The 17,284-nt window shown below is 42.9% G+C and overlaps 1 protein-coding gene across 3 annotated transcripts in view; it reads right to left on the reverse strand.

Annotated features, from left to right (window-relative positions):
* Positions 1 to 595: 595 nt before the first annotated feature.
* LOC119649607 (connectin) overlaps positions 596 to 17,284 on the reverse strand; it is a 639,962-nt gene continuing 623,273 nt past the window's right edge. For all 3 annotated transcript variants that reach the window (XM_038051827.1, XM_038051826.1, XM_038051825.1), the window contains one exon: positions 596 to 1,265. In XM_038051827.1, coding sequence (XP_037907755.1) covers positions 769 to 1,265 — 497 coding nt within the window. In that variant the 3' untranslated portion in view covers positions 596 to 768. The remainder of the gene's footprint in view (positions 1,266 to 17,284) is intronic.

Genomic DNA, 17,284 nt, shown 5'->3' on the forward strand with positions numbered 1-17,284 from the left:
CTAATAATCCTTTCATTTAGGGATTGTCCATTTCGCCTTGCGTTTTCTACAGAAATACGGTTTAATAAAATCTTTGTATGGCGACCTGGAGTAGTATTTGCAGCACGTAAGGGTAAAAGCCGTGGTTTAAACTCAAATATAAATCCCAACAAGTCAGAAACAAAGTGGGAATTTCAAATTTTCATGACCCACTCCTACTCAAAACCAGTCATCCTGCAGGCACGCAAGAGCGCTCCTTCCTTTCAAGCGAGCAACATAATGTGCTCCACTTTGTTTTAGCCACTTTGCAGTTCCCTTCCGCCGGGAAGCTTCGCTGTTCTGAATAAATCCAATTGAATGTTAGCTTTATTTAAAATTCCACATAAATCCAACAGTTCTTTAGCCACTAAACTCGGTTAGAATTTTAAATACCCTAGAGATAATCACTCATCATTATAGTAATTGGGTGAAATGTATCACTCTGTCCTCTGTGTTGCGGAGAATGACGACGAAAGGTGGAACGACAGGAAAGAGTCGGTCAAACGCAATGCAGAGCTTGCTTCGAGGTAACCAGAGAGCAATTAGAATAATCCAAGAAGACAGTGAAAAAAGGAGAGAAATCACAATTTTTTTATTTTCCACACTAATGACGTATTTCCTCTAAATGCTAATAGCGTACAATATATTAAGGAAAATAAAACTTTTCGTACTTACATGTAAATAGGGTCTTAAACTTTACTTCAATTTCTTTTCTTGCATTAGAATATTCATAGATACTTACGCGTAAATCTATAAGGAGAACAATAAATATCTTAAGGAGATTAAACTCAGCACAGATCTCAATAGCCACCAGGACACCACCGAGTGGCTAGTGGACGATTTATACGTAGACCTAATATCCATCCCGATCGATTCGCGCGACAGAGGGAGCTCGGTGGGGTCTAGCAGAGTTTCAGGACATGGCAGGGTTTCCAAGCGCATGCTGGACAATCTGATAAAATGAACTGCATCCGTGCCAAAATCATAGGTCTCATCATCGTTCTCCTCATCGTCATTGTACGGTCGGTCATTGAAATCCCTGGGATGCATCTCGAAACTGGATTTCTTATAATTAACGCTATTGCTCCTTTCCGAGATTCCATTCATTATGACTTCATTCGATGGCATTGTATTCTCGTAAGGAATGCACTCAATTTTCCCGAGGGACATCCTGAGAGGTTGATAGCGGGTTCGGTTTCGTAGTTCAAATACCCAAGCAAGGCGACAGTCACAGATGAAACGGTTGTCTGTAGGAGAAGAAGGAAAATGTTATATTCCGAGCGCACCACTAGCGTCAATTCAATGCTAAGTTGATTTATTAAATTATGTAGATTTTTTAGTAATTCATTTCTCAAAGGTGCCCAGAATTTTTTAATTTAAGGAATGAAGTAATGGAACACGCCATATATATGTTATGTTTCCTGCACCATCGGGGATTTAAAATGAGTTCACTATATCGTGCCACATAAAGAAGAGGAAGCTTGATTGAGAAACACGAAATAGAAACAGTTTTTTTTGTATGTAAATTAATAACGCTAATTAGGCTACTACGGAACATTCAGTGGATAATGACAAGTCGGGAAAGAGTTTATGTTTCCCTATGTGAGGAGCATAAAGCAGTTCTCCATTGGCTGATAGCATTGACTTGAGATATTTAAATCGCTCAGTTCTGTCAATGGCAGTCACCTGCCAAGAACTGGACGATTTAAATATGCTATCAGCCAATGGAGAACTGCGTAATGAAATTGCTCCACGCATTAACGTAACCTGGATGAAGTGGCATTCCACAACTGGTGTTCTTTATGATCGGCGTATCACCGAACGTGTCAAATCTAAAATTTACCACAATGTCGTCCGTCTGCTGCTCTCTATAGTTCTGAGTGTTGCCCAACTATAAAAGACAATGAACGGCGTCTTGCGGTAATGGAGACTAAGATGTTGCAGTGGACTAGTGGCATGACACGTTTTGATCACATCCAAAATGAGGATATCCGCGATCGACATGGCGTTGCACCGATCGTGGAAAAACTGCGAGTGAAGTCAGCGGTAAGCGGCCAAAAGGCCGGCAGAAACAACGGTGGCTTGATATCCTGGATGGGAATTTAAAAGCCTCGTAATTACATCCAGATCTGGCATTTCATCAAATGAAATGGCGAAACCGATGACGATGAGCAACCCCGCTTGTGAGCGGGACAAAGGCAGAAGAAAAAGAAGAAGATGTGAGGAGCAACGAGTGCATGACAGCTCGCTAATTTTTATTTCATTGGCCTCAATTTTTTTAGAAAGTCGTTTAATCATTTGATGGACAGCCCTGTATTGATAATAGTTAATCTCATACGCTTCACACTCTCGAGGTTAATATTATTAGCAAATGCGAAGAATTTAACCTACATCAGATATAAACAAGTCGGGAAACCGGAAGCCAGACGTTTCAGGTATAAAAGGTTTTTTATATTTTTTTTATGAAGAAATTTGAGTGGACATTTGCCCTATTAGTAAATTACACGTAATATATGCATATATTATGTGAGAGTATCTACTTTCAAGTGATATTGACATTCAAAATCTTGAATTTGTAAAGAAGCGACAGCTTCGACCTATTGTAACTTTGTTAGTAATAGTGCGATTTTTACCAAATTTGGCAGGATCAAGCTCTATGTAGCAGCCAAGGTGATTCTAGGATGAACTTAAGCGGCTTTTCCTGCAAGTTACTAAAAATTATAATAATGTACTATTATTAACTTTATTTGAACAGATATCAGCATGAAGGGTATTTTCGAGCTTAGGTACAATATAGTGGATTTTTTTCAGATTTTTCGGTTGAGTGGTTTCTGGGAATGGGTTCGTTAAAGAAATGATCACTTTCGACCCCCCGCAACTAAGACCGGCTTCGGAAAGTACTAACCGAGACCTTTCATTTGATACCCCACAAATTACACCCTCCTTTGGCATGTAAATGCCCCCATAAATGGATGTAACTCACTGTATGCGTGAGCACAGTTACCACCTTACCACCAAATTTAGTGTGAATCGTTTCCGAAAATGACTCCTGTCTCACCTTAAGTGTGTAAATTTTGACTCCTTACGCGCACACTTTAAAATTCACGTCAAAACTAATACTAGATTCATAAAGTATTATACTAATTGAGACGTTTCATTCGATACCCCACATGCCTATATTGGATGAAAAAAACTTTTACATCCCCCTTTAGAGGTATGGGAGCCCCCTTGAAACTGCACGCAAATTTATGTCATCCACTGTATGCGTGGGATTTGATAGTTCCCATATGTCCATCAAATTTCGTTCGGATCGGTTTAGCCGTTTTGAATAAAAGTGAGTGTGACAGACAGACATACAGACAGACAGTGAATCGATTTTAATAAGGTTTTATTTTACATAAAACCTTAAAAATAATGCCTGACCGACCTGCTCATTATTGTGCGTAATCTAGCTGATTACGGATGTGACTCCTCTCTAAATGCCTCCTTTCCTCCTAATCCCTATCGTAGCTAACTCCTTTTTTCAGGCTTTCTGTAAAACAAAACCATACCAAAACTGGTTTACTATTTCCCTGACTATATATCAAGGTATCATCCCCCTTCCACATTCGGCATCATCCTTGACAGGGCCATACTCGCATTAGATGCTTTTTTGCAAGCATACTGCAGGTGTTGCCTATAACTGAGTTTCGTGTCTATCATCACTACCAAGTATTTGATGGCAGGCTTGGAAGTGATGATATGATTCCCAATTTGAACACAGGCATAATTTCTTTTACGGCACTTGATAATGAGGACCACCTCCGAAAGAGTCAGACCAGAACTCGCTAGCCAACCCTTACCAGTACTAATCGCCACCCATGAGTATAACCCTTCTAACTGCTTTGCAACTACAACTAGTGCTATGACATAACTCACCACCGCGGCTTCCTGCGGAACTGGAAGATTTAGAGCAGCGTTGTACATAATATTCAACAGCAATGTGCGCGTTCCAGAGGTACGCATGAAGACAACGTACTCTTGAGGTCGATCATCAATGTTATACCAGAGCCTCCGTTCTTGAAAACAGCTGTCAATAATAGCTACGAGATAGGTGGGGTGGGAATAGAAATCTTCGCCAGGGACTCCCATATTAGGTTTCAATTCGCGAAATTGAATGCATTTTCGATGTTTAGGGTCACTACCACGCAATATTTGCTAGTACTACCCTTTCCGTGAATTAGATTTTCGGCCAAGCCAGTAACAAATTTGATGGCGTCAATGGTTGATGTGCTTTACAGAATCTATACTGGCGGTCTCATAGGCCTCCTTGGCTCTCAACAATTGTAAATTACTCACTCTTGCATTTTCCCCACAGTCACCAAAAGACAATGAGCGGCGTCTTGCGACAATGGAGACGAAGATGTTGCGTTGGACTAGTAACGTGACACGTTTTGATCACATCCGAAATGAGAATATCTGCGATCGTTATGGAGTTGCGCCAACCGTGGAAAAATTGCGAAAGCGACGCTAACGAGGATTCACTTGCCAAGATTGGTCTGAACATCGAAGTCGATGGTAAATGACGAAAAGTCAGGCCGAAACAACTATGGCTTGATACGCTGGATGGGGATTTAAAAGCCTCAAGATCGCATCCAAATCAGGCATTTGACAGAGCCAAATGGCGAAACCGATCACGACGAGCCGATCCCACTTGTGAACGGGACAAAGGCTGAAGGAAAAGAAGAGATGTCCCCTTGCATCGAGAACCAAATTGTCAAGCATTTCCTCGAATTCTGACCGTATCAGACTTTGTGGGGCGTAACAGCTGTACACATATACCCCGTTTATTTTCGTACACATAAAGCCACTCACTGTCTGACTCTCAGTACCTTCTATGGCTTGTCGACCGCATGCCTTTATCGCTACCTCATTTTCTCATTAAAGTAAATCCACCCCTAAATTTTGGGCATTTAGCACTTCCGGCAATATGTTTGTTATTTCCATCCTTTCCTTTGCGCAATAACCATTTGCGGTCCCTATTGTACTCTTTGGGAATATGGCCTTTCTCCGCACACCTTTTGCATTAACCGGACCAAAGCGTCCTAACACGAGGCACTTGAAGCATCTCTTGAAAGAAATTTGCTCTCTCATACGGCAGATAACCCATGCGATTGGAAATTCTCCGCACGTCAATAGCTTCTGCACCGTCTCCACTGGTAGCCGCAATGCTGCCGTTCGAATATTGCAATAGGCTTTTTGAAAACTCACAATAGACTCCTTGGGAAGTTCCTCCATCTTGAGCAGTTCCTTAAAGGCAGTGCAAATTTCTCCTTTGGATGTCACTTCATCGAGATTCTTGCACTGTATATAGATCTCATGTTTTTGGGCCCGTACAATGACGTTTTCCTCAAGTGAGTTCTTAGCTTGGGTTTGAAAGCCATCAGTTTTTCCCAAGCTGGATTTTTTCAGCTCAAACATGAGGTCACCTTTCTGGGTCCTTCGAATCTTCCTAACCTTTCCGCCCAGATCTTTTAGGTCGACGTCAGCTTTGACCTTTTGTAATATTTCTGCATAGGACAAATTACCATTACTAGAGATCACAATTGCATCTGGGCGAATTCACATTTTCCCTTTCTTCTTTCCCTCTTTTAACTACCTTCGCCCATCGCCCATCGCCCATCGCCCCGAAGGTCACATTTGAGAGACTGCTCTCTTCCTTTGTTGTCCTCGTCTCAGTAAAGTAGTACTTCGCTTGAACACCTCCTTCCCCACATCTAAAATACTTGTAACATTAGATGCGACGGTATTCAAGTTGTTCACAACCGAGGCACTGCGGTCGAGGGATATCAACGACCGGGAGTCCGCTTGTTCATTCCCAAAACACGCAAATACTGGGGTTCCGAGCCTCTATACCATAGGTTTTCCATAGTGGTTTTATCTTCTAGGTATCCTTTCCATAGACATTTTCGCCCACACACCAGAGGGAAGCAAACACTAGCCCGTGCACAGTCAGAAAAGAAAAGTACATGAACACACATTTACACATCAATTGCTATGTCCTTTCAGCCACCTGTGGTGGCACCACAGGTCCGTCCGTCAATCGGTCTGTCACACGCATTTTTCTCAAAAAAGGTTATACCGATTTACACCAAATTTGACCTGTGCAATGGGCCACATCTTTCAATTTTGAGCTTAAAGGGGGGGGGGGGATACACATTTTTTGACCAGATATATAGTAGACATGTGAGGTATCAAATGACAGGTCTCGATTAGCACTTTTCAATCTCGATTAGTACTTTTAGGCTAGACCATGCATTGAATTTAAGCAGCTGGTTGTAAGTCTCTAATAATTTCGTAAAATTCAGGCTCTCGCCATCTGAATTCAGCCAATTTTAAATAGGGCGAGTAAATTCCACCCTTTACAGTCCTGATAGTAGTTTAGCCTGGTCAGTCCACTCCGTAAGTTCGTAAAATAAGTCTTCTAAACCGCTAGATTAACAATGGCCGAAATCAATGGGAACCTGTGTAATCTAAAACTAGAAATATATCATTCATCTAAAAACAAAAATCTAGAACTGTTTCCCTGAAACCAATACACCTCAGTATTCTATCGGCAAGGATAAAAGAATAAATTCCATGAAACTAATTCAGGAGTAGCTTGATATTGACCAAAAAACATATTTTGGCAAATAAGCCTGAGGCTCCATACCCTATTTACTTCTGATTCATGAAGCTACTGTCACTATATAAAAGTACGTAGCTCATTGTCCTTCCTTTCACTTTTCGGCCTGTCACGAATGAATGGCCACCAACTTTTCTCCTCGTTCAACATTGACTTTTTATCAATTTTCCAGCAGCGGAAATTGCCCTGTTTATTTTTATCTGGCACTGACAAATAACATTTGACACTAATCCACGACTTAAAGAAAACTCTGGGAAAGTTCTATGCGAACAAATAATATATTTGAACAGTGGTTAGAAGAAGAATATTCCAGTGGAAGTGTGAATCGGGAGTAGAGAAAAAGACAGTGAACTGGGAAAAGGAAAAATACTGTCGCAGAATAATAAAGTACACTTTTCAGGGGCTACCGCCGCGTAATATGGTAAAAGGCTCAAAGTATTTCCTTTAAGTTCATTTTTTGTTACGCGCTGGCGAGTTGGCTGCAAACGGAAGTGTACTGTCTAATCACCTGCAAACAAATAGGTCTTTAAGAGCCTCGTTCGTTGGGTTAAAGATCAACCAAGGGATTCAACGCTGTTACAGTTAATTACTTATATTTGTCCTTGAAAATATAGCATTTTCCCCCGCTAATCATCTGTACGAAGATGCCGCCTAAATACTGTAAACCACAACCCCACTACAAAAGCTGAAACTTTCTCCAGCATACACTCAACCAAAAATGCCTTTCAGGTTGTAATCATGATTTAGGGATCGTTAAGTGATACTTTGGTCCTTGTCGAGTGAAGAATTTTCCTGCTTTATCTAAATGTTAATCCAAGTAAACTGATCCAATCTGGATGGGAGAAATTTATATCGTCAGAAAATAAAGATGCCTCCGCGATGTGGAAAAGATGAAGGGATTTTTTTCTTCAAATCATTTGCTATCCCCGCCCTCTATATGGCTCATTCCCAGGCATACACTTTGCCATTGTCGGCAAATTTATTTCAATTTTCACTACCCCCACATGAAATTTTGAAATATTGCCTCGATATTGTGCTATCTTGCGAAAAGAATGTGGAAGTTGAAAGCTTTCTCTGAACAAGGATTTGGTTTTTTGAAAATTCAATTTTTCCTGGCATTTTGCGATTTTTCCTGTGTTTTTCTTTTATTGATGTTTTATGTTTGGGTGAATATTGATCAGAGATTTAAAATACTGAGATGGAATGTTTTCTTGTCGGTATACTTGGAGGATTTTCGTCTGCCGTTTGAAGCCATTGAAAAAGAGAGTCATACGACTGCTGGATTGATGTAGTATATCTTTAAGAGAAAGGTGAAGGCAGACAATTTACAGGAATACATTATCACCGCTTCAAGCACACCAGACTGGAACTTTTTTACTTATTCAACGCGACATAAATGGTAAAACGCTGCAGAGGAATTCAAGGCCGTTTTTGATTCAGTATTCCTCTGAAGCGTTTTACCATCCGCTGTATCTTCCATTTGCATCTGTTTTTACTATTCGTAATCTTGGAAGGATATTTATTACTTGACAACTACTGCTACTGTTTCCGCTACTGCTAATAACCTAACCGATGACACTGATATTTTTTTCCTCCGTAATGGCCTCCTCAACGTCCACCTTTCTTCTAGACTAGTGTGAACCCTCCTACCTTTCCTAAAGCGTCACCACATAGTACATCGGTTTCCCAGACGTTTAAAGTTATCATATCCAACATAATTCAGAAAGCTTCCATTCTAGCTTGTGGATCTTCTAGTAGAAGGGACAATCTCAAGTTGTTCACTTCTATAAGAACAAGTTTCATGATTTTTTTGAGGACACTGTTTAGTTTCTTTAATTTTTGTTATTAAGACAAGATCCTCTTTTCACAAATTTTCTTTTATGAAAATGGGGAGATGCAAAAACATTCTTTATTGGGGGGACATAAACTTACTTCTATAGTGAGTCCCCATGGTAACAAAATACTGCTTTCCAGACATACGACCTGGATTTTGAGACTGTTCACTTGAATTCGAGACAGTTCCTTCATCGTACTAACAAACATGTTTTGAAGACCTTTCAGAAACTTCGAATTTTTCCAAATTTTATTACGACTTCTGGCATTTTAGGAAATTCTCAAGAGACACCTTTGCTCTTACACTACATTAAATGAAACACGCCAGTCGAGTGAGCAACAGAAGCGAAAAACCAGGATAGCCGGGTGGTCCATTGAAGCTTTCGAGGAAGAGACATACCTGGCAGCTTTAGGGGGGTTACGACCCGAAGGGAACGGCGTTGGGAAAAGTGAGCCAGTTATGTCAACGGGTAATTGAGGTATGCGACTCCACAATACCGCGACGGAAGTTTCACCACAGTAGGAAATCAAACTACTGGTGGAACCAGGAACTTGCGCTATTGAGAGAATCGTGTCTGCGAGCGAGGAGGCTTTACCAAAGGACCAGAGGGAAGCCAGAACATCGACAGTCGGAGAAGGAACACCGGGATTTTCGAAGTAGCCTTAAGAAGGCTATACGGGAAAGTAAGCGGAATTGGTACAAGCAATTGTACCTTGAGGCAAATACGAACCCGTGGGGCGCTGCTTACAACAACAAGATTCGTAAACAAAAATCACCCCAAGTGACGTGTCCGCGACTTTTGTTCAAAAGAATCGAAATTCTTTTCCCAAAATAGGAAGAAAGTGAACCTCAACTAATAGTGCTACAAGACGTCTTCACAATCCCAGGGATTACTGAGGAAAAACTACGGGAGATATGTGTACGAAGTGGACAAAATAAGGCTCCGGGATTGGATGCAATTGGCAGCTAAAATTAAGCCCGCATGGTTCATAAGTACGTTTGAATCGTGCATGGTGGAAGGAGTGTTTCCCACGCAGTGGAAAGGGAAAGAGTTGGTTCTACTACCGAAGCCCCAAATCCCAACCGGCGCGCCCTTTTCATTTCGCCCTATCTGACTTTTCGATACTATGGGGAAGATGTTGGAGAAGCTGATATACATGAGGCAGGTTTCGTTCGCCGAGCCAGCGGGTTTCGTAGAGCGCGGTCCACAGTCGATGCCATTGCAACAGGTCGTAGACCTGGCCTGGCAGGCATCGGCCGCTGGTAAGTGCTGCGCGGGGGTGACACTGGATGTCAAGAATGCCTTTCACTCGGCCAACTGGGGTTGGATTAAGGGCACCCTGGCTAAAGTGGATGTTCCTGGTTACTTAGCTCGAATAATCGAGGGTTACCTTTTGGAGAGACTTCTTTGTTGTGAGACGGACGACGGGCCGAAGAAATATGTTGTGACAGCAGGCTTTCCCCAATGTTCTGTATTGGCGGAAGATAAGAAGGAGGAAGGGAAAATTATCAATCGCAGGAAAAAAAACATTGTCAAAATCCCGGTTAGTAATCACGAGGTTCTTTCAAAATCGATCATAAGATACCTGAGGGTTATGATCGATGTTAGGTTCAAGGGGCACATGGATATGCGGTTAAAAAGGCAGCAAAGGATAGCTCAGCTGCGTGATAATTCCGAAAAAGACCGCTGGACCCATGCACTGATCCCATGTATTGAGGAGGGGTGGGTCAAGCGCAAGTATGTAAAATCTAACTACCACCCAACGCAATTTCCTGTGTCCGGATAGCTGAGTGGTTGGAGCACAAGGCTATTGAACGCAAGGTCGCGGTTCAAATCTCACTGGTGGCAGTGGCAGTGTATCGTGATTTGACGTTGGATACTAGTCAACTCAGCTGTGAATGAGTACCTGAATCAAATCAGGGTAATAATCTCAGACGAGCGCAATGCTAACCACATTGCCTTCTACACTATGCTGTAGTGTACCGTTACGGTCTTGAATGAAGTGCTCTAACACACTTCAAGGCTCTGATCCAATATGGATTGTTCCACCAACGATTATTATTATAACGCAATTTCTTACGAGACACGGTGGATATAGGAAGTACTTGCATCGTTTCGGATTGGATGAGTTCCCAGACTGTGAAATGCGCCACTACACCCGAGGACCCGGAGCACGTTACGTTCCATTGTCCGAGATTCACGAATGAAAAAGCAAGGTTAATTCATGCCCTCAACGCAGTTATCGGACCCCCTAATTTCATGGAGGAGATGCTGAGGTCCGTAGCAAACTGGAGTGCGATGAACGCAACAGCAACCGCGATACAGCAAAAGCTGCAGGAACTGGAACGAGCCCGTAATGCTCGACGGACGCGTGACTTCGTTGCCCAGGTGTAAACCAGAGCCAGCTTGGCCTGCGAAGGCTATTGAGAATAATGTGTTTCCCAGTCTCTTGCGATGGATATACAGCTGGATGGTACAGTTCATTGGAATTACCCTGTATGCTAGGGAAGTAAACAAAAAGACAAGTGTTCCTTATTTAGGGACGTCACTAGTGATTAAATGGTGGTCAAATGATAGTAGAGATCACAGTGCGACACCGTGATCTAGTACACGACTGGCACAAATTCTATCAAAATTTTTCTGTATTTTAACATCGACAGCTCGCCTATCAAATCTAACCACCACGTACGGACCACTGGGTGTTTTGCTTTCAAAGCAACAGACGGAGAAAGAAAGAAGCCAGATTTCCATGCCTTAAGACGTAAAAAACGTAGCAGACCAGCCCTCCTGGTAGGGGATTGAGCAAAGCGCTGACAACGTTTTCTCGGAAAATGTCATCGAATCCAGCAACCTAAGATACAGTCTTGGATTGGATGGATCAAATGGCAAAGTTAAATGCACTATTCTTTTGGGTCTGGGTTTGTTTCGAATGGAAACACTGTGGGAGCTACTCCAGGAAGTATCCCGTAACAACATTACCATCCTCGCGGTCCATAAATGAAGTAAATGATTGCGAACCTTACACATTATTTACCAGGGGCAAAGAGTATGCAAGCAGCAACAACACATTTAGGCAACTGGTAACTGATTTTAAACCGATTAATGAACGAATCTGCTTAGAACGCTTCAAGGCAAAGTTTCTCAATGTGTGGTATTTCAACTGCCATGCATCTAGGGACGACAATTAAAGACAAATTCTACACCCGACTGGGCAGATTCTTTGACAGGTTTCCCTCCAATAACATCAACGCATTATTGGGAGCCTTCCAGGCTAAAATTGACAAGGAACTGTTCCATAGAGGCATAGTCTCAATAACCACCAAGACAAGGATACCTGAATTCCATCAACCACGGCTGAATGAACAAAGATTGGTTCTTTCCTTTAATGTAAAGTATCTGGGTGTAATTCTGGATCCTAATCTAAATTGGAGATTGAACATAGAACTGAGGGTTAAGAAGCCCTATATAGCCTTCTATGCCTGCAAGAGAACCTTTGAAAAGAAATGGAGCTACCGGCCAAGGATGGTTCACTGGATGTACACCGCTGTAGTGCGTCCGATCCTAACGTACGCTCTATTGTATGGTGGCAGGTTTTCAGGAAAAAAATACAATAGAACGAGCTTAATAGGATTCAAAGAACTGCGTGTGCAGGTGCTACTGGGGCTCTGCAGTCCTGCCCGGCAGATGCTCTCAATGTGCTCCTGCATCTCCTCCCCCTAGACCTCCACAATAAATATGTTGCAGCGTGCAGTGCCGTTAGACTAGGTGAGTCCGGATGCTGGGCAGCGAAGTGCCACGACCACAGCAACATCCTAGATGAAATACCTCGGGAAATCTGGGCATCCCCCACGGTGAAAAGCTGAAAGACGACACGGTTACACAGTTACATGTCCACAACCAAAGCACATTTTAACCCACTACCTCATGCTGGTCCTGAGGAAAGTAGTGGCGAAATGTGGTGAAAAATTAGGAATGGTATCCAGGATACAGCTTAAAACACCTTAGTAATATTGAATGAGAAACACCACTGAGACATGCTGTAAGGGACCAAACGGAAGAACGGAAAATTGCTAGAAACAGCGCTATAAGCAGACCAAAATTAACTCCTGAGATATGCCTTCAAGAAGTAATGAAATATTATACACCTCCCTCCCCTCCCCTTCGGAGTTGCATCCTCTATCTTTGAAACCAAAGAATGAAGAGCAGACTCACTGGACATTCCACGATGGTAAGCGTAATGGTTTTCATTTATTGGGTGCGACCTTAGCGCCTTCTCGCGAATGTGACGCTCAACCAGTCTTCAGTCTTCAGCGAAAATGATCTTAAGTTGATTTGCCTGAACTTTTTCGGATGTCATCCTTCCCAGGCTTTGGTATGAAGACTTTCTTTACCTTCTGACAAGAGGAAAGCACGTAGCGCAGGGCAAGACACCATTGAAAAATATTTCTATACTCTACTATAGCATCGCTGGGTAGATGCCATCCATGCCAGGTGCTTTGAAGTGTTCAAATGATATTGTAGCAACTCTCGCCCTTTCATTGGTAACAACCGCTCTCGCAGTGTCCCAATTTCCCTTGCAACACCTTCGTGTTGAAGGATTTGCAGAAATCGCTAATTCACTTCTTCCCACTTCTGAGACTTTTTCATCCAGTTGGTGTACTTCCCAGAGAGTATGTATAGACTCAACTGTGGAGTTCGTGCAAGTACCATCCAATTCTCTAAGAGAGTCCAACTTGGCCAACTCATCCTTATTAAGGACTCTGCAGAGCCTGGAAGTCTCCCTTCCACCTTCCAGTTCCTCGCAGTATGCTCTAAAAAGTTTCATTTCGAACGGTTTACGAGCTTCTTATACTCACGATGTGCGTTCGGGAAGTTTAGCCAGTCTCCATCTTTATTGCTTTGCGGGCACGATTTAGAAGTGGTCTGGTTGATTTCCTAAGTCTCTGCAGTTCTCGGTTCCACCGTGGAACCGTTTTACCACGTTGGCCTCGGGAAATAGGACAAGTCTCTTCAAAGCACTCTAGAAGAGTTTTCAATTGATCTTCAATCGCCAAAGGAGTCCTCAATCGCCGAGGGAGTTCAACTTTGCCCCTAAGAAGTTCATTGTACCTCCTCCAATCCGTTTTACTAGGATTCCATCTTTGTATTACAGACTGTTCGCCTGCAATAACCAAACTTAATTTCAAGTAACGGTGATCTGAGAATGAGACTTCATCTAACACTCGCCAGCTTCTAATCAACTCTAATAACTTTGAAGTGCAGACTGTTAGGTCAATTACTTCACTTCTACTTGCCCTCATGAACGTGAGGTGCGCCCCTATGCACCCTGTATTCGCGGCCATCAGACGAACTGAAGTGACAGCTTCTCTCTTCTAGGATTGCATTTGCTACTGCTTCAACAAATATGTTCGCACCACAACCTATTAAAAGTTCAAGGTCACTCGATTGTGCATATACTAGCAGATACCCTAATTTTTGCGTCGGCGGAGGGCACAAAGAGTCATAGGTTGAATAAGCAAGGGCAACTACGACGTTTCTTCTTTTACCATTACGCTGGTATTGTAAGTTGACCGCAACAACGTCCTGGGAACAGAATTGTCTCAGCATGGTTGCCTCTAACAATTTTGACATCAGAACGCAGGCCCTCGGTCTCGAGGATCTCGAAGAAGATCCTAGTCCCCTTGACTGATCCAATACCACAGATTCTGTTAAAACGAACTCATGGCTCTTGAACCAAAAATATATAAGGACAGTCCTGCAACTTTGCCAGCTTTGTCAGATAGGAAGATGCTTTGGCATGCTGCAGTCTAATATGAAAACCGTCGCTAACTGAAACGTGTGCTGCGTTCAGTGTGAATCTCACCGGGGTTGCTAGCTTGTCCCCACCTTCCGCCAAAAGTTCCGCTTTCTTGCGTCCAATTTCTCTGGATATCGCCCCACTTGGTGGGGTCGCAAAGTCCATTTCCTTATTCCCATGAAACTTTGCCTTCTTTCGCAGGGGCTTCCGTTATCGTCGGCTAGAAGTTCTCCCAGGTTCACGGAGCTCAGGCTCTACGGATATCGACCGATTACTAGTAATGGATTAGATATTTTTATTCCTTTATTCTGTGCCCCAGCTGTATACTGTAATCCTATCGTTGACATACAATCGGCTAAATGTTCCCCATTATTACGCAGAAGTAACGCCAAAGCTGACACAAAACCACATGTGAGCATGGGAATAAGCAGGATTTTCTCTCAACCGTATCTGGGCCAAGTAGTTGAATGTTATTGCATTCTGCCGAAACTCCTATCCGTCCGCTTAAGCAAAACCTATTTCCTTAGAATCGGAAGCAGCTGTTTTCAATAAGGGACTTTGTCTCGTATATCCGAATACTGTTGTCTGTTTACTCAAAAGTAGAAATAATTATTTCGCATTCGCCGACGAAATAAAATATTCCAATTGAATGCAAAAAAAGTCCCAGTCTGCGATCATTCAAGAGTAATTTTTGTTAACCCAAATTTCGCAACTACTCTGCAAGCAAATGATAAATTGGATGTTAAGCCAGTCAGTCATCCTCATTACGATAATTGCATAATTCAACTTTATTGAAAATATTTCGTTTTATCCGATATCTGGTGAATAATCGCACATTTCGTTGATTTTAAGCTCAGCTTTCCTAGGAGTTTTCTTGCCGGGTTTCACTCTCACCTGACGCAGTGTATCTCCGTGTTTTCCTGGCTGTTTGCTTTTCAGTCCCCGTTGCCATGTCATTATATTTAGCATATCAAATTAAGGAGTGGAGAGGCTTCATTATGAATTTCATTAAATAGCAGCTTTCATCCATATGACTTTCTCCGGCATTCCCCCTTCACCTGCACTTGAGCGCAGAGAGGAAAAACTTTTTAATTGGATGTGCTGCTGGTTTTTATTTCTACTCATTGCTTCGCATGTTTTTAGTGATTTCCTCTTTTTCGATGCTTTTTTCCGAAAAAAAAACTTCATTTACCGGTTGGAATTGAAATCATGCTTTCCGGCAGGCAGAAATCAATCAAATCAGCAAAGTAAATGTAAGAGTTTGACTGTAGGTGTATTAATTAAAAAGTCGTTCAGGGATTCAGTATTCGAGGGCCTCGCTTGGTCGCTTTTTCTCATCAATTTCCCTGAGCACGCGATTGCAATCTGAATCCGGGATATCTCATTAAAAATTTTTTCCCTCGTTTTGATTTGGTGAAATCAATCCGCACTTAATGCTTGTAATGGGAAACGATTGCGGTAGACGAAATCCGATTGATGTATGGTGGAACATGTAAAGGATGTAATCCATCATTAACATGATAGGTTGTCCGTTCGATTATTCTCTGTGGATGATTTAAAGCTTATACGTAGCGAAATAAAGCAGTATTACGTGCAGAGGTGGAAGCCAATTTGTTAAAAATGCTTAAATTTAGCATGGAGTCGTTCCCGAAATAGAACACTGACGATCGTAGTCTACATCCTTCACAGTCCAGTGCTCCTGATTTTTTGAAATCAGAAACCAGATTTCTCTTCATCGTTGTGGGAAAAGTTACCAAACTGGAATCATCAATGATATATAATATATATAAACGTTGAGAAATGCAAATTCCTTCAACAACAGGTGAGATTCCTCGGCCACTCCATTTCCTCTGAGGGAATACAGCCCGACCCAGACAAGGTACAAGCAATCACAAGCTTCCCGCGTCCAAAAACAGTGAGGGAGTTGAGGAGGTTCTTGGGCATGCTAAATTTTTACCGTCGTTTCCCGCCCAAGGCCGCCCATCACCAGTCCGTTTTGAACGCGTACTTGTCTGGACCCAAAACAAAAGACACACGAGAGATTGTGTGGTCTGAAGAGGCTGTCCGCGCGTTCAACAAATCCCGACAGCAACTGGCTGACGCTACACTTTTGGCATTTCCTCATCAAGATGCACCCCTAGCCGTTTTTGTTGATGCCTCTAACATCGCAGTAGGTGCTGCCCTTCACCAAAAGGTGGATCAAGTTTGGCAGCCGTTGAGCTTCTTCTCGAAACAGTTGAATCCCGCTCAACGGAACTACAGTACCTACGATCGCGAACTGCTCGCCGCGTACTTGTCCATCAAATACTTCCGTTTCTCCCTAGAAGGCAGGCCGTTCACAGTGTTCACGGACCATAAGCCTCTCACTTATGCTTTGAAACAAAAGCCCGACAAAGCGTCCCCTCGTCAGCTTCGACACCTGAGCTTCATAAGCCAGTTCACGTCAGACATCCAGCACGTGTCCGGCAAGGACAACATTGTTGCTGACGCTTTGTCTCGTGTCTCCGAAGTTAACATCCCCGCCTCACTCGATTTCTCGGCTATTGCCAAGGCGCAAGTGGATGACGCAGCACTTCAGAGCCTCAAGTCCAACCCCAAATACAAATTTCGGGAGTTGCCCATCTTCGGCTCAAACCTCTCGCTCTGCTGCGAAGACTCGGAAAAGGGACCTCGGCCATACATTCCGGCCACATTTCGCAAGGAAGTGTTCCACGCAGTTCACGACTTGGCGCACCCCGGCATCAGGACAACAAACCGGTTAGTCACCGGAAAATACTTCTGGCCCTCCATGAACAAGGATATCAATTCCTGGGCCAGAGAGTGCATCGCATGCCAGAAGTGTAAAGTCTCCAGGCATGTAAGGAAAGAAGTGGGCTCATTCCCCCGCACTACCAAGCGTTTCCACACCATACACCTTGACATAATAGGGCCTTTGCGAGATTCGCACGGTTACAAGTATTGCCTCACAAT

This window comes from Hermetia illucens, chromosome 2 (assembly GCF_905115235.1).
Source record: "Hermetia illucens chromosome 2, iHerIll2.2.curated.20191125, whole genome shotgun sequence".
Lineage (NCBI taxonomy): Eukaryota > Metazoa > Arthropoda > Insecta > Diptera > Stratiomyidae > Hermetia > Hermetia illucens.